The sequence below is a fragment of the Bombus vancouverensis genome, chromosome 9 (genome assembly GCF_051014615.1).
Source record: "Bombus vancouverensis nearcticus chromosome 9, iyBomVanc1_principal, whole genome shotgun sequence".
Lineage (NCBI taxonomy): Eukaryota > Metazoa > Arthropoda > Insecta > Hymenoptera > Apidae > Bombus > Bombus vancouverensis.
Genome location: NC_134919.1, coordinates 17,816,495 through 17,834,004, shown reverse-complemented (window position 1 = coordinate 17,834,004; position 17,510 = coordinate 17,816,495). Strand labels below are relative to the sequence as shown.

Here is a 17,510-nt window from a genome sequence, read left to right as displayed (position 1 = left end):
TGCTACGCCTCGAGTCTCAGTCTCTACCGTGCTATCGTCCTCGCTTGTTGCGCAAACCGACAGAACGTCCACTTGCAATTAATCGATCGTCCGTGATTCGTCGTGCTTTTTACGCTACGTTTACCTGAACGTGAACACGTGGACGTCGAACGGTACCAACGTGTAAAGCACTCGTAAGTTTGACCAGTATCGGCGAATAGAAAATTCGATGACTCGAGGATTCTTAATTGCGCTATCGGTAAACACAAGTATGTTTTGTCATACCTCGTCGTTTCGATCATAAGCCACAAGCCTAAATTCACGTTACTTCGCGATAGAAATATCTCTGTATAAATAGCTTTTCTCTATTTCTATCGCGTTAATACGACGATCTATCAGTGTCTGACGTTCCATCTTTATCTTCGCACACAAGCGTAAGACGCGTAGAATTTCTATGCAGAAGAAAGATTGTGTTCTCGAAAGCCGCAATTGGCATCGGCCAAGCTGAACCAGGCTATCGACAGAATCGGTACCGGTTAAATGTGAACGCGTTACGTAAAATGTTTAATTATAAATACGCTTACCGTCCTCGTCGTTGAGGATCGTTGTCACTGTTGTCAGTTACGCAAAACCATGCGAAGGCTTGTTCTCGATCGACAGGGCGAGGAACGAGTTAAATCGACCAGACCTCCGACGGTCTTGGCATGGTTCGCGTCGGAAGCGTAAAAAAACCGGAAACGGTTTTATCTAATCACTGTGCAAGAAGTGGAAGGGAAAGGTCTACGCTTACTCGACGATCCAAGCGTATCGTATGCTATCTCTAGATACCGATAAAAATAAACTGCCTCTTAAGCGTACCTCGTGGTGTCTAAATTTAATTCTACGTACAACGAGACACGAAACTCGCGTTTTTCTGGATGATATTCTAACTTGAAGTCGATCCGTCGATCCGTTGATTCATCTGCTTCGCAGACCCTACAATCTCGGTTCGCACTCAACGTCGTAACAGTTACGAAACGCTCGATACTAAGATCTTTAAGGCCACGTTCCCTTGGGGCTGTACAAGCAAAAACGTCTACCAAACGTAGGTACCGCGGATTTTCTGCGTTATCGATCGCTTTCACCGTTAGAACGATGCTTAACATAATGACGCAAGAAAGTATTAAGTATTTTTCAAATAAAGGAGTTCAAATGAGAGCTGTTACTACCTTTATACCCAACTATCGCATTGGTAAATATTATAAATCTACATACGATACTTGCTCGTTGTAACACAGAGCGATAATTTTTACGTGTAAAACTTTTACGTAATCTCGGTGTTGGATATTCAGGGAGCGCGGGATTTCCAGCATTTTACAAGCAAGCTTCGATCGTTGAAAGATCTATTGATTAGGAATAAACCACGCCGCTCGAGGCGGTCGTTTCGTTCGTCAAAAAACTGCTGATTGTTCGAAAAGTTACCTCACAAAGTTGCCTAAGAAGTTAGTTTATACCGAATAACAGATCACCAAGTTACGTCACGTTTCTTAAATATCTTGCAACATTCGTTCCGGGCTTGTGAATCGTGAGAGGATTTCTTCGGCTTCGGTTTCCTTGTTACCTCAGATTCGCTTTGATACATTTCTTCGACTTTCCTCCGATTATTACATAAACGCTATACATACTACGCTTTTCGAAATGATCGAAAATAAGATGAGAACGCTTCGAGACAAAGTAATTTTGAAAGGTAGGGCGATTGGATAAAGGTGATATTTTCCCCAATTAATTATAGAAGCACGTTGTTTGTTTGCGTGTATGAAACTCAGATAATGTTACGTACATTGTTCAAGTAAATAGAAGTTGGTAGACAACGAACGAACGAGGACGTAAAAGCAGTTACGAAGCAGTTACTCTAGCTCGAAATAAATTAGATAGAAGGACAACAAGGATGAAGGAGAAAACATACGCATGCACGCGCCGTCAGGTGCAAACAAATCGAATCGTTGGACGCTTAACCACGGCCAACTGGTTATCTTTATCGTAGAGAAACGATGCGATCGTCCGTCTTGTGCCGTTTATCGCGGCTAATCTGTCGTTAGCGGTTTCCTAGGTTTCCTAAGGAGCGTTGTTCGTAAATTCTCCTACCAATCGCGTCGCAATACGATCTTCTTGGGTACGGTGCGTGCGCTCTTCCTAGATATCTGGATCCTCGGAACGTTTATGACTTGGATTTTCACGGGAATTTCCGACCAGCCGGTTTTTCCTTTCGCCGTTTCATCGACGGGCGTGAGAAACGCGCGAACCTATAGCGAGAATGCTGGCAAAGAAAACCAAATCGCATTCTGGCTCTGGTAAAGTTCAGCTGCAGTCGTAAAGGATCGACTTAGCATCGGTTCAAAGAGTTTTATCCGCGATGAAGTTTTACGACGAAAGATTTGGAGTTTGATGGTCAATGACGATGGTCTTGCGCGATGCGTAATACTGTTACTTGAAAGTGTCTTTCGCGTTTGGTAGATTCGATAGATTCGACTAGATCGAAGTTTTCTTACTGCCTAAGCGTGTGAATGTTTATACGTTGTCTCTTCTCTTTCGATAAACATTGCTTTCGCTAAACTCGCCGCATTCGTATTTATTCGAGGCTGTTACAAACACAGATTTAACATTTGCCTTATATCTTAGGTTAAGAAGAGCTCGACTCGATGAAAACTTATGTTGAGAGATTTATTAAGTTATGTGGATCGTCGCGATTCTTGAAGAAAAATAAATATGTAGTTAGGACTGGCGATGTGAATTTGCGATGCGATTCAATTATGTATATATTTATTTATTTATCTTATAAGATGCGTAAGGATTTCGTTCTGCAAATCGACTATTGGAAAATCCATCGAACGTTGGCATTCCTCGACATTTCGTGCAAACCTCAAAGTAGAAACTTTCTATTATTTCAAAAAAAAAAAAAAAAAAAAAAAAAAGAACCGCAATTCGCTGCGATTAAGGCGAGGGTAAAAAGACAAAGTATGTATATGCATCTAATATCAGCGGCCATTAATATGTCAACTTTGATCGCCACTGACGATCGAAACTTGTCAAAAGTTTACACGCGATTACATCGAAAAAAAAAAAAAAAAAAAACAATAGGAAAACACGAGTCAAACGACAACCTTCGAACTTTAAGAGAAAATTAAACGATCAATTGGAATCGTGTAAGAGGCGAGAAGAAGGAACGTTCTCTCTTCGTACGATACCTTTTGCTCTCTTCGTCCTACGGTCGAACGATCACGATGAGCGATCACAAAATTTCGTCATTTATCAAGGTAGCCAGACATCGTTGCGAACATTTGTCATTCGCGCGTTGTTACGTTTTCAATGCAAAAACCGGACTGCTGTTCGAGTAGAAATGTTCACAGATGGATCTCTCTTTGACTAGATACCGTCATCCAACGATACACCGGCAATTTTGTCATCCGTTTAACCGAGACTGAGTTCGATCCGAGGCTCCAGGAGTCTCCGATTCATCGTTCAAAGGAGAAACGAAAGGATCTTTCGCGATATTTGCGAGAAAATATCGATAATCAGTCGCGCGAGATTGATCTGGAATTATGCCGAAGATGGAGGAAAAGAATAAGAGCGGAAAAGAAGGGGAAGGGAAAGATAAAGATAAAGATAGATGAAAAGGGAAGTTACCTGTTAGCTTTACTCTGCCGGGGCCAAATCAATATCGATATCAAATATTACGAAACAGCTGATATAATTGCTGCTCTTATCGAGCAATGTTCCTTTGTTTCGCCTGAAGCTTTGTGCACCGAGTAACTTTATAGCGCATATCTTAGATACTGCGAAGCTTTTACATATCATCTGGTTGATATGGTTTCCGTATTAATGACTTGATAGGAACACGTTGTTGTAATTTTATCGGTTACTATCTTAACCGCGAAACGATTACGTCTATCCGTTTAAAGCGTCGGTATTTTCCTAGCGATGTCCGTGAAACGGCAATGCATTCGCCGATACAGAGCTCTGAATAATATATTTAATCGTTAAAACACGATCTTCCTTATGATCGATTGCTTGAAAATGTAAAAATCGTAATTTAAAAGTTGCAGCGTAGAAAGTGTAAAAGTGCGTAAATGGAATCCAGTTATAGATGGAAGCTGGCGCGAAATATTCCACTGTATCGAAGTAAAATCATACGAGTCGCGATACGAAGAACTAATTTCTTTTATCCCAAATATAACGATCTCGAACCACTGAGAAAGGAAAGACAACCAAGTATGTATTTGCTGTTGCCTGGAAGCGGAAGCGGTTTGCGTTCGAGATAAGTAATTCTCTTTGACCATTCGGTCTAAGCTTTGCTTCGTCACCGAAAAGTTGACGATGACTTCTCTGTCACCTCTTCGAGGGAATGCATGTATAAACCTTTCGCGATTACCGTGCTGGAATGTTATTTTCGATCAACGATAAGAGACGCGAAAATCCCTCGATCTTACCGCGATAAAACATTCCATCGAGTTTTCTGACTTTCTTGCAGCATATCGTGGTAAATGGTTTCATGATGGTGACCAAAGCTTTCCTAAACAAGGAGGCCATCTTTAAAATGCTCAAACCTGCAGAAGGATAGCAAGCGATTATAATAATTTGAAATTTTCATGCAACTTTTGTACAGGTCGGCCTTGCAGACGTTGCACAAAGTGTCGAGTAAGGCACGCGAACAGAACTACTTCCTGGGTGGGCTGTCACACGACTGGGTCAGTTACTATGAGCAACGAATCGAGAGCGATCGCTCGTGTCTTAACGAGTGGCATACTATGGACAACTTGGAATCTCGAAGACCACCGTCGCCGGACAGCGTACGCACCAAGTAAGTTCGTTAATTACCATCTCTGGTTACTTTATAGGACTATTTACGCCATACTGCTTATGTTAAAGCAAATTCGTACCTTTTTTCGGCTCGACTAAAAAAGTGATACCCCCGAGTAAAGATTTCTTTCGTCCCTGAAATATCGTAATGCGTATTTTATTTCGGACATTTTGGCCTTTTTCGTTTCTAAATATGTATTCGTTGGCGACAGACCCAGAGAAAGGGACGAGACTGAGCGCGTGATCCGATCGACGTTGAAGGAGATCATGATGTCCGTGGACCTCGACGAGGTAACCTCGAAGTACATTCGAGGTCGTCTCGAGGAAGACCTCGACATGGATCTCGGGGAGTTTAAGCCATTCATCGATCAGGAGATGCTCACCATTCTGGGTCAGATGGACGCGCCGACTGAAATATTTGACCACGTTTATCTAGGAAGCGAGTGGAACGCAAGCAACTTGGAGGAGCTCCAGAAGAATGGGTGAGTTCCTTTCTTCCTGTTATTACTCGAGATCCTTCCGTCCTTTTAGCTTTATCCGATTTGCAGTTGACCGTTCTGTCCATTTAGGCTTGCGCTGTTTACTCGAGAACGACCTCATTTTTCCAGTTATAATAGAGTAACGTTAAATTCGAATATATCGTAATAAGAATTTATCTCGTACAAATATTCGTTCCATTGTTATCGAACCGCCAAGAACAAGTTTGGCTACGCTACGTACAGATTGATAATAATTCACAATTATCTCTGAATAATCTTTCCTGTACTAAAAATTCTTTAATATACAGTGTCAGGCATATCCTGAACGTAACTCGAGAGATCGACAACTTCTTCCCCGGGATGTTCACGTATTTGAACGTACGCGTGTATGACGACGAAAAGACCGATCTGCTGAAGCACTGGGACGATACGTTCAAATACATCACGAAGGCAAAGAAAGAAGGTTCGAAAGTGCTGGTGCACTGTAAAATGGGAGTGTCAAGATCTGCCTCGGTAGTGATCGCGTACGCGATGAAAGCGTATAACTGGGACTTCTCTCAAGCCTGGAAGCACGTAAAAGAGAAACGGAACTGCATCAAACCTAACAACAGCTTTCTGCTGCAACTGGAGACCTATCAGGGTATACTGGATGCGATGAAAAACAAAGAGAAGCTTCAGAGGTCCAAGTCGGATACGAACTTGAAGTCTCCTACGTCGACGAAAGATCGGTCGAAGAAGGAGGAAAAGTCTGGCAACGTGGACAATGATTTGCAAACTGTATCGGGCTTTGAATTAAAAAAGACCAGCCAGAGGCCGAAAAGTTGGTCGCCGAATGTGAAAATTAGCGAAACCATGTTGCCTTCTGGTATGTTTACTACTCGTTTAATTCCATTTTATTAAATATGGCATGCTATTTTTATAGGTTATGTTTATATTGTAATCTCGAACTCGACCTGTTTCCGCTCCCTTTTAGTTCCTCTTTCGCAGTCCCTCGAAAGCATCGATAAGACAGGAAGTACGGAAGTGACCAGAGAAGATCTGCTACGTTCCAACAACCAGAAGACCAGTATGTCGCAAGAAGCTCGGAACGTTTTGATGCCATGCGGCAACGGACAATCTTACAGCGTATCTCAAAACAAAATCGTCCACCTACCAGGTCCCTCGCCAGACACTCCGACCGTGAAGAACCGAATTAGCAAGTTAGAAACGCAGCAGGGTCAAAGGAGGAAAGGATTGGTGCTGAACCTGACGAATCAATTCGAAGCAGTCAGCAGCAAGCCGTCTTCTCCGAGTTCTGATTCAGACGGCGGGAAACCGTTGCCACAGAGTCCGATCTGCGAACTGAACGAGAATGGACTCGGTATGCAGAAGCCTTCGTCGGAAGCTTCGTCTACGGTGGCAGTGAAGCAAAGCGTGTGGGATCCCGGCGAGAAGCAAAGCAAGAGAACGGAAGTCGGTAGTAATAGTGAATGTCTAGTCTGGACTGCATCATCGTCCGATGCAACATGTACCAATTCGTGTAGTAACGCTAAGACTAACAGAGAAGTGAGTGCGGAGAGTGAGTGTATCGCGACGACCACGACGACCACGACAACGACAACGACGACAGTGTATCCTGGTACGTTAACGCGAAAGACCAAGAAGGACGGTGACCCGTTTAGTACGCACGTTGACCGAGTGTTCGATCGGGAAGAAAGGCAAGGCGAGCCGGTTACGAGAGACTCTCCGAGCCGACAGAGCTCTTGGAGCAGTTACGACAGTGCCGTAGTCCTCGACAACAATTCGGTGCACAGCTCCTGGGCCACGTTACCGTCGAGGAACAGTTCTTGGGGCTCGTACGACATGCGGCCTTCGGATCTGCTCGGATCCAGTGGCCTCTTCCCTTACGACAAGGAGGAGATACCTTGGCACCCAGGCACGGTGAAACGTACCAAGCAAAAGCTCGAGGAGAACACCAGCTCAGGGACGGTGAAACGCGTGTGCACGCAAAATTCCGACACGGAAGAGAAAGACAGATTACCAGTTGAGGAAGAATCGTACAATCCGGTACTTCTTCAGCATACCGCGTCGCCAACGCCACGAAGGAGGGATTCCTCGCCTAGCCAGGAACACGGTTTGAAGGTAGATCCTGTTAGAAATTCTCCAAGTCCTATCAGAGGAATAGACATCTCACCAGCGTCGATTCGTCAAGTTGGAAGACTATCGACGAGCGCTCCGGCGCCATCTTCTCTCTCTTCGGACTCGGACTTACCCCTATCCTTGAGATCCTGCAGGTCAGAGAGCGAAACATCCAGTCCGTGCGTGGTCAACACTACTCAGTGTCTTTCGGTGAAGCAACACAAGATGGTCTTGGAGAACCTGAGTAACAAATCTATATTTAACAAACGTTGTTTGTCGGTAGACGACTCGCCAGACGCCGAGTGTCCGCGAAGTACCTCCGGTATCGTAAAGAATCTCAAGAAAGAATTCGAGGCGAAGTCGACGAAGTTGGAAAAGAGTCCGGAGAACAGCTTCGAGAACGACTCGCCGATTACGGTCTGTCGACCGAAAAGGGACGTAAAGATCAGAAGTTTGCCCTCCTCACCGGTGATTCCCCACAACGAATCGAAGATTCAAGCCCCGTCCGAGGTCAAAGAGAAAGAGAAGTCGAGCGCCGACTCGATGACGGCTACTCAGGACAACTTGGAAGACAGGTCGGTGAGAGTTTTGGTTGGTAAGTACGAGGTGAAGCCCGAGTCCAGGAAGTCCTCGGAGATCCAGCTGCGTGTGCACAAAGACAAGGATTGGGAGTCGGTGGACTCACAACACAGCAACAAGTCGAAAATTGGTGTAGAATATAGTAGGAGGTCTGCGCCGATCATGATTAACAATCATTCATCTACTCCTCTGTTCAATGAAGCGCCGGAAGCACCTGGTAGGCCACCAGTCCCATCGGCTGGTGTTGTGGCAGCTAGTAAGAAGCAGCAACAGCACGGCAGGACGCATCCTCTTGCCAGGCTGCAGGTCAGGCCTAGGCACAGCAGTCCGGTTTACAACACCATGTAAGAAAGGAAAAAAGGGAAACGTTTACGCGTTTGGTTGTTTCTCTCTCCCATTGAGTCGAATCTAAGCGCTCGTACCTGAATGCATGGGTATGTTGCGTTGTCGTGGCCACGATGTGAAACTGTGTGATCTCTATTTGATGCCAACGAGTCGAGGATCGTTTCTCTTCGAGCTCGACGACTAAATCGACGGGGACACAGGATTTTTCTATAGATTCGTTTCCCACCATCTCTTCGATGTACAATTCTAATCTTTGCGAGAACGTCCTATACTATGCTGTGCGACGATACGACAGAGCACCCGTATTTTTTCGATGCTTCTTTAAACGGACACGGTGTACAAGCTTTTCGTATCTACCTGGCAAAGCCATGCTTTTTGTGCGTGCGTGCGTGTGCGTGTGTGTGTGTGTGTGTGTGTGTGTGCGCGTGTGCGTGTGTGTGCGCGTGTGCGTGTGTGTGTGCGTGCGTGCGTGCGTGCGTGCGTGCGTGTGTGTGTGTGTGTGTGTGTGTGTGTGTGTGTGTGTGTGTGTGTGTGTGTGTGTGTGAGTGTGAGCAAAATCATTTGCGATGTTTTTGTATTCGTTAGCTTTAGTGTTATTGTTGGAGCAAAATTTACACGGTTTGTATTCTGTAATTCCTGTACGAACAAGTATTAATTATTTGCGATGTCGAAGAACAGCCCGAATAATGAATAATAGCTTCTGAAAAACTACGTTTTGTCCAAATTTTTAGGTAGAAATTAATGTGAATTAGAAATTAATTGTATTTATCACCGCCATCCTATTTAAACGCTACATATTATGTATTCGTCCAGCAGAGTATGTTCGCGTGGAATATTTAATAAGCAGTTTGATAAGCAGATACATAGTTGATAAGCGAAGTGAAAATGAAAAAGGAAGAAAGACAAAAGAGAAACGACCAGTTTCTACGTTGGTATAGATTTCAAGGGATATCGAAAAGATACAAGTGCCTTGTCCTACCGTCAACGACTGTATACATATAATTGTAAAAAGGCACGTTCAAGGTCCTTCAACGTTTTATGTTCCTTCTTCGTCAGACGTGTCCTTGGCCTGCTCTTAATTAGTTCAATTATTTTTTAAGCTGGAAATGCAACAATTCTCGGTGGACGCGGAAAACATTGTTATTCCTACGACGTGTCGTCACCTAATAGACCTAATATGGGCTTGGAATCAAACGTGATGTGTTGTGTATGCGGGGATGTTGCGTAGAAGTTGGAGCCAGCGTGTTCTTGAATCGGGACACAAGATAGCGTCGGCTCCGGTCAGGCTGTGAACGAAAGGTCCGGGCCTCGCGTTATGTACTAAAATATCGCTCTGACTCCTTCTTCTGCTATCTACGTTGTGATCGCCGAGGCGTATGCGAGATACAGATTCTATACATATAAAGAGACACACCTCGGAACGACGACGTGTAACGTTTAAGCTGTACTAATTAGTATTTTAGAGTGAAAGATGTGATTAGAATGGTGCACAGTATGCGAGGAGAGACGAAAGTAATAACTCGCCCCCACCCTACACTCCCCTTTATCCCGAGGGGAGCTGCCTCGAATCGTTTGAACGATTTGATCGGTTCTTCTACTCTCTTTATACTCATGTCAGTTTGTATATCGTGTGTAAAGCATCGTCGCGCGAATCCAATTTCTTTCATGTATATTTCATTTTCGCTTTTCAATTCGATCGTCCTGTCTTATTTCTTCTTCTATTCTTCTCTTTCTGTTCCCATTTCCCCTCTTTATGCTCTTTGTTCCTTCTCCCCTTTTTCTTCATTGACCAGTGACGATAATTGTTTATCGAAGATTTTACCGTAATTGCAACTTGAGAAAGTACAATGAGAAACGCGGCTCGATATCAACGTTCGTCGTTCTTAGACATATCATCGGACCGTTCATTCTTATTTGCATTCGCAAAGCCATGTCGACCAATTTTATACTACTGTCCTAATATTGATGATGATGTTCATGATGATGATGATGAAGATGAAGATGAAGATGAAGATGATGGATGATGATGATGTTCATGATGATGGTGATAATGATAATGATGATGATGATGATGATAATGATGATGATGATGATGAGGTTGTTGTTGATGATGTTGATGATAATGTCGATGATGGCGGTGGTGGTGATGATGGTCATGATGATGATGATGATGATGATGATGATGATGAAGATGAAGATGATTGATGATGATGATGATGATGATAATGGCGACGACGATGAAGATGATTGATGATGATGATGAAGATGATTGATGATGAAGATGAAGATGATTGATGATGACGACGATGATGATGATGATGATGATGATGATGATGGTGGTGGTGGTGATGATGACGGTAATGATGATGATGATGGTAATGATGACGACGGTGGTGGTGGTGGTGATGATGATGATGATGAATGCGAGGCTCATTTTTTGATAAGATGCGCCGCGACCATTGTGTGCGTAGAGATATATTTTATTATTGAGATAATTTTGCGGATAATTTTCTCATACGTTTGTTCTAACCTCTGTTCGTTCTTCCTCGGAAGAAACAGATCCGGGGTGTGAAACTATCCTGAGACCGAATGCTACTGAAAAACTGTAACACATTAAGTTAGAATAAAAATGTTACATTGCCAATGCTGTGCTTTACGACTGATATTCAGCACGAAACTGATTATTCGTTAGATCGTTTCCTTTTTCTTTGTGGCTTCGCGTTGATATTCTTCTCGAGCTGTGTGTAGCAGCGGTGGCTCGTATCGTCATTTTCGAAAATTTTTATCGAATATCGGTGTTCTGCGTGACGTTAAACACTGGAACGTACCAGTCGACTTAAATATTATTATTTTCGCTATCACGAATTATTTACTTCTAAAGAGTAAGATAACTGTTGAACGTCTTCAGGGACAGATATCCCTCGAGACGTTGAAATAAGAGTAACGAATATATTTCAGAGAAATGTCAAGAAAAGTAAGCTCTGGTATTTCTAGCGTCAATGTGCTAAACTAATTTGTATAATTTATACAATTCCGATACGAAACGAACCAAAAATTTCTCTTCGTAAATTATCTTCGTGGTGAAAGAAATAAAGAAAATCTACGCTATTCGAATTATACTATTTCTTAAGCGCATATCTAGCATCTAGTGTCGTAATTACAAACTAGAAAAAGAAAACATCGATTCGCTTTCGTGGCAGAGTTTAATTTTCACGGACAAGACATAGAGCGACCGAAGAAAGATGGACGATCAACTTGGTTGCGCGTCTATCTCGAATATCCGCTTGCCAGCACAGAACGCAAGTTGTGGTACGACGGAGATGGTCCTCGTTTTCTTTGCGTGCTTTGGGTTTATCGGGCCAATGTCCAAGCTGTACGTACCACCTCTTAAATTCCTGATCATCGCCAACGTCTGTCGAAAAAATAATCGTCGTCGTCATCATCTGCGTAACGAGTATACTCGACGGAAGGGATATAGTCAGGTTATTTAAAAATACGACGCCTCGTTATCCGTACGAGTATGCGAAAGTTTCATGATGCGTTCGTTGATCGTATCTTGTTTGACTTACTAATTGTCAACTTTTTTCTGCAAATTATTATGTAATTCTATAGGCTTGAATTTCAGGTCAGGATTAATCAAAATCTATTTGTAAAATATCAGATGCACGGAATGCTGGCACTTTGATTTTAGTTCAATTTTGGCAAAGTGATCATTTTTAAACGTAATTTTAGATTTCATGCGACGAAGAGACCAAAACTATTTTCAAATTTATACCTGTTATCTTTTTTATGTTACGCGTTGCATAGATGTGCGAACGAAGTGTGTGAAACGAATGAAAGTGCCAGATTCCAAAAGTCTGAAATCTCGATGCACATTTAATGTTTTATATGCTATCGTATGCTACGTCTTATTATTTATTGCCGTATACTACAAAATATGGAATATCGACAGGAGGCTTTCGATACTTTGAAAACTTCCGATTCTTTCGGAACTTAGGATTAAACTTCGAAGACGCAACAGCCTTAAGAATCGAAGCATGTTCGAAGTGTTCCGATTTTATGCCGCGTGTGCATACACATACATGTGTGCATACTCAGAACGGATCGCTATGGTTCTGAGTTTAGACGCAGATTGATATTTTAATTTACGACTTGACTATATCGTTTCTATCGAAAGACTGTGCACTGCGAGCGAACGAAATCCGTATGAGAAATCTGTATTTACGGCGTGAGATCGCAAGTCGATCACTCTGAAGAGATTGGTATCCGTGCCACCGCAAGCGATGAACATGTTCGACACGTATTTGCCACAGTAGAGCAGGGAAGGATAGCTGTCGGGTTCCAAGGAAGCAAGCAACTTTCCGCTACCGTAGTCCCACAATTGTATGGGATTCTCTCTTTGCCACGCGCACGACAAAATCTGTTCGTAATATAGTTGTTTGTTAATAAAAAAGAAAAAAATGAAGAGAACACCCGCAACGTCTGATTCCTAAGCGAAAGATTAGCATGTGTAGCGTATTCTTTTAATAATTTGTAAAGATTCCTCTTACACGTTACGTTTTACTTTTCGTTCGAACACCTTTCATTCAGGTGGTAAACCAAGAGGTTAAGAATTACGAGCGAGAGATTGTTGCATGATGATGGCTTAATCCCGGTAGGGTGAGTGTTGGGTCAATTTGGCTCATTTTTTTCCAGTATGTATATAGAAATTTAATGTTACACGTTGAAAAATTTGGCGATTCATTTGCTAATTCGAAAGATGTGTTCCTTTTATGTTTTTATACAAATTATATATTTCTAATTTAGCTATCTCTATAAACAGTATTAATGCATTTTTGCTTTCTTGTGTCGTTGGAACAATATTCAAATAATTTGTGGATAAAATTTCGAATTTTTGTATCCACTTTGACAGAATTACGGCGTATGATTTTGTAAACCGGAGAAAGACTATAGCTGCTTTTTCGATGCTATGTTACTGCCAAACATAATTGCACTCTTTGTTACGTAGAACTGTGGATTTTGGTGCGATAAATCAATTTTTCTCGTTGATCTGTACGTAAAACTATTGTTAAAATGTGATCGCTGACGAATAAATCGAACAAGAAATTACAGTACCGCATATTTTTGTATGCGACAAAACAATGAGAAACGTCGATATTCGATTATATTCGAGAAAAGTACAATGTTACTGTCCGAAGAAAAGATGCGATATTTACAATACATACAAATTTTGAAAATACGTATACTGCCCTCTTTTAATGTTTTTCTACTCTCATCTTGGGTGAAAAGGAACTATAGAATCATCTTTTCTATATCAAGTAATATTAAATCAAACTGACCCACCGTTTACCGTACGAGAATTGACAAATGTAAAATATCGATTATCCGATATCGCGAATGATTTCCGACTCGTTGAAAAAGTAAACGCGACGAAAAGCGTATCGAGAGAGCGGATGCGTCGTTTCAGGACCAGAATTTGGTTCGAAGAGACAAACTCCTACAATTTTTATATATTTGCCGTGTGAATAAGAACGTGTTAAGGTGCATATATAGTTGGACTTTGAATTCTGGATATAAATACGTGTACCTCTCTTCCATTCCTACTGATATCGAGTCCATCGCCGCACATATGCACACCCGATATTCTTCTGAGTGCGTATGGTTGCCTAGTGTCCCAAAATTGAATAGTATTGTCCCAACCACCGCTTATCAGCTCATGTGCCGATCTGGGGTTGAAACACGCGCTGAACACTCTAGATTTATGACCGTCCATGGCTTCCAATGACTCGCTAGAATGCGATAAAAAGCAGGAAATAAATAAATAAGAGAAGAGAAGAGAACGTACGAAAAGGAAATATTTGTATGTGAAACTTCTATCGGGATTCGAAGAGATGCTGTAAATAGAAAGAGGGTGAAGCAAGTTGTAGCGAATAAAATTTTAGCCAACTGTGAACGCCGAATACCGCTAAAGAGCTTGTTTTTCTCTATATAGATCGAAAAAAGTGTGTATGACTTGTAGTCGGTGATATTTTTCTATCCTGTTGGATAAAGTTGTACAAATTGAAACGTAAACGTATACTGGAATCGTTCTAAATAACTATTAGCGAAACTACGGTTTGTAAATAGGAACGAATGTTGGCTATTGTCCGCGTGGCGGGTAATTGCGTTTAAGATGGTCGTCGAGTCGTTCCGTTTGTAAATGAAACGTAACTGAAGAGAACGCGAATAAAAGCGCACATTATGTTACGCGCGTTGTGCGTTACACGTGCGAAAACGTAATCACTTTTCCTTGTAACGATTATTTTATACCGTGATGAGAATATCGATAACGATATGCAAGATTTTAGTTTCTTTTTACCGATCCTCTGTTAGTACCGTTTCTTAGTAGTCTATTAGTACTACTGTACATATTAAGAGAAACCAGAGAAATGTGATCGTACGAAAGATTTTTCGTCAAGTGTCTTTGGAAGTTGTGGACCACTCGCGATACGAGTGACAAAGAAATGAATTTTATATCAAGTTAAATGTGTCGTAGCAGAGCGATCAATCTATCTGTTTAACTAGGAAATCTACTGTCAGTGGACACCTGGTGCGAGTTTATTTGATTCGAAGCGACCCTGAGCAGTTAGTGTTGATCAGGAACGAGCTACAATCACGTTTAACGAGATCAAGGTGACTTTGAAGTCTTCCACTCTCTAGGACGTTGTTACAAGACGTAGATCCGTCGAAACAAATTGATTTTGATCTAAAACGTTTGAATCGTCTGTAGAGATTGTCGTACCCGATGATCGACAAATGTACACAGCTCTATAGCACTGATATATAATAACATCGATTCTATATAGAACTGTTCGATTCGTTGTCACGTCTAAATTATCGCAGCCTAAATTATATGGTTGAAAGACGCTTTAAAAACAAGGAAAACCTTGAAATACTGTTTTTACATTTTGCTTTTCCACTGCAACCAAGACAATAATGATGAAATATATTTCAGTAATGATAGGAAACCTTGCGTGAAATACTCTTTCCTGCGTCTTGGTTTCTTCGTCGTAAAGAATAAGCTTCGCATCGTCGCCTAAAGTTAGGAACTTTGGCAGACGAAAATGGTAAGCTAAACCCAGCACCTGCCTCTTTTCCCGTATCGTGTAAAGACACTGTGAAGTTGGATAATGCCAGCATTTGACGCAGCCACTAGCATCTGGACCAACGAAATATGGTAAAAGGAGAAAGAACCGAGCGAAAAATTAATCCTTTATCGCTTCACAGCAATATAAAAAATAAACTGACAATGAGTACTAACAGGTTGCAAGGAGGGTACGCGAGATTGGATGAGATTTGTGGACAGGTCTGTGCTTAATCGCGGTCGTCGGACTTGGTTTCTGCATCATTTCAGTGTCACGCAGCGTCAACACTTCGTCCGATCTGGTTTTGTACAATTTTACCGTACCATCCATAAGGCCAGCGGCCAAAAAGTCATAGGTCTCCGTGTAACAAATGCAAAGAATATCTTGCCCGACCTCTCTAAAACAGTATCCTTTTATCGGCTAAAGTTTTATCGGTCGAAATATCGATAAAATAAACTTTGCATTGCTTAATTTTCGTTAATCCTGAAAACATTGCCAGATGGGCAATTTTTATTAATCGTTATTAAGGCAATTATTATTAATTACTCAACGTGTTGTTTGTGATTTCTTAAGAGTAGCGAAACGTTTGTTAACAAATGATTCTATAATCGGCGATCAGTTTATACCGAAACAAACTTTATACCGAATCTTTAACCACTAAATTTCGAAAAATTTCTGTTTAAATTTAATTTATCACAGTACGATCCCAAAGATGTTCTCTTAAATCGCAAATAAGCGCAATTAGTTTCAAACAACTTACTGCGTCTCTTTTATTTTTGTTTAAAGGAAATTTTGCATACATTTGTCTAATGACAGTTACGTTGTCATCCATGTACATTCGTTCTTGATCCATTATAATTATTATTGCTTTCGGCAAGGCTGGCTCAACTTCATCGACGCTATTAATAACATACAGGAAACAAATTACCAGAAAATATAATAAATTGCACTGTTATACATTGTTTAGGTAAATAAATAGCGATCACGAATTTAAATAAACGATGTACTGTATAATAATATGCAGCACGCTGTTGAACATGATTTATGGATAGATGCTGTTGTTAAAGTGAAATAAACGTACCATTGCAGACGGAATTGAACTTAAAACTTTGTTTTCGACGTTCTATTCGGTGTCAAGGTATTCATGCTATTACATCGATTACGTATATTACTTTTAGACTCATCTTTTATTGTCATTTAACGAATTTGAGGCTATAATTCCCCCATATTAAAAGTGACGATCAGTTTTGGAAAACTTCAACCGCGTTCGGTTCAAAATCGTTCGTCCTTCGATTCTATAAATCCGATACGTTATATTTACAGTCGTTCCGAATCGTATAAAACGCAGCGTGGTATTCATAAACTATCACATTTCTTATTTCGTACGATCTTTTGTCATTCTAATTCTTGGATTCTTTAAAGAAAAGGTTTTCGAAGATATATAACGATCGTATACGGAGTTAATTCGAAAACGATAGATAGTAGTCACCTTTCTTATCGATATCGGATAAAAAAGTTTCCTAGTACGTCCGTTGGTATATATCACCGACTTACAATTACTAATTAGTCACTGGTACGTATGTAATTTCATTGACTAATCGACTCTCGTCAGAGGACTAACGTTTCTGGTGATTTTTCCTATGATTAGTTACGATGGTAACGTCACGTAACGTTTCGTGTCATCGAAAATAAATTTCAAATTTTAATACGCATTCGTAACGATATAATCTTCGTTACGTTTTCCTCTGACTGAACATTGAATTTGCCACTCACTCGTTCATGATACACGCATATAAATTTACCAGCTCGAAATACAAATATTTGTCACGTTTGATTATTTGCAAATATTTGCCCGATCGAATAGGTCAAACTATCGTCGACGTTTAGTTGAGTTTAAATCGAATATAACGAATATGAGTAACAGTTTTGCATTGGTGTTAAAAGTAGTTTTCAAAAAGTCGTCATCCAATGGATAAAAATAATATAAATAAACTACTATATTCATGTACAGAATATGATGTGTATATTCTGTACATAAATAAATAAATAA

At 41.1% G+C, this 17,510-nt stretch overlaps 2 protein-coding genes across 9 annotated transcripts in view; one reads left to right on the top strand and one right to left on the bottom strand.

The window, feature by feature from the left end:
• The window catches only part of ssh (Protein phosphatase Slingshot), a 72,587-nt gene extending 63,815 nt beyond the window's left edge, over window positions 1–8,772 (top strand). For 7 of the 8 annotated variants that reach the window (XM_033338115.2, XM_033338116.2, XM_033338114.2 and 4 more), the window contains 4 exons: window positions 4,622–4,816; window positions 5,028–5,297; window positions 5,603–6,159; window positions 6,268–8,772. In XM_033338115.2, the coding sequence (XP_033194006.1) occupies window positions 4,622–4,816; window positions 5,028–5,297; window positions 5,603–6,159; window positions 6,268–8,339 (3,094 nt within the window). In that variant the 3' untranslated portion in view covers window positions 8,340–8,772. Of the gene's footprint in view, window positions 1–16; window positions 174–4,621; window positions 4,817–5,027; window positions 5,298–5,602; window positions 6,160–6,267 lie in introns of those variants that run through there. The other variant, XM_033338120.2, reaches the window with a different exon arrangement.
• Window positions 8,773–11,298: 2,526 nt separating this feature from the next.
• Window positions 11,299–14,884, bottom strand: LOC117158836 (uncharacterized). The gene is made up of 4 exons (XM_076621717.1): window positions 14,777–14,884; window positions 13,924–14,125; window positions 12,562–12,756; window positions 11,299–11,748 (listed from the first exon to the last, which is right to left on the bottom strand). The coding sequence occupies exons 2-4, from the start codon at window positions 14,107–14,109 to the stop codon at window positions 11,587–11,589; spliced, it is 543 nt and encodes a 180-aa protein (XP_076477832.1). The 5' UTR covers window positions 14,110–14,125; window positions 14,777–14,884; the 3' UTR covers window positions 11,299–11,586.
• Window positions 14,885–17,510: the final 2,626 nt, after the last annotated feature.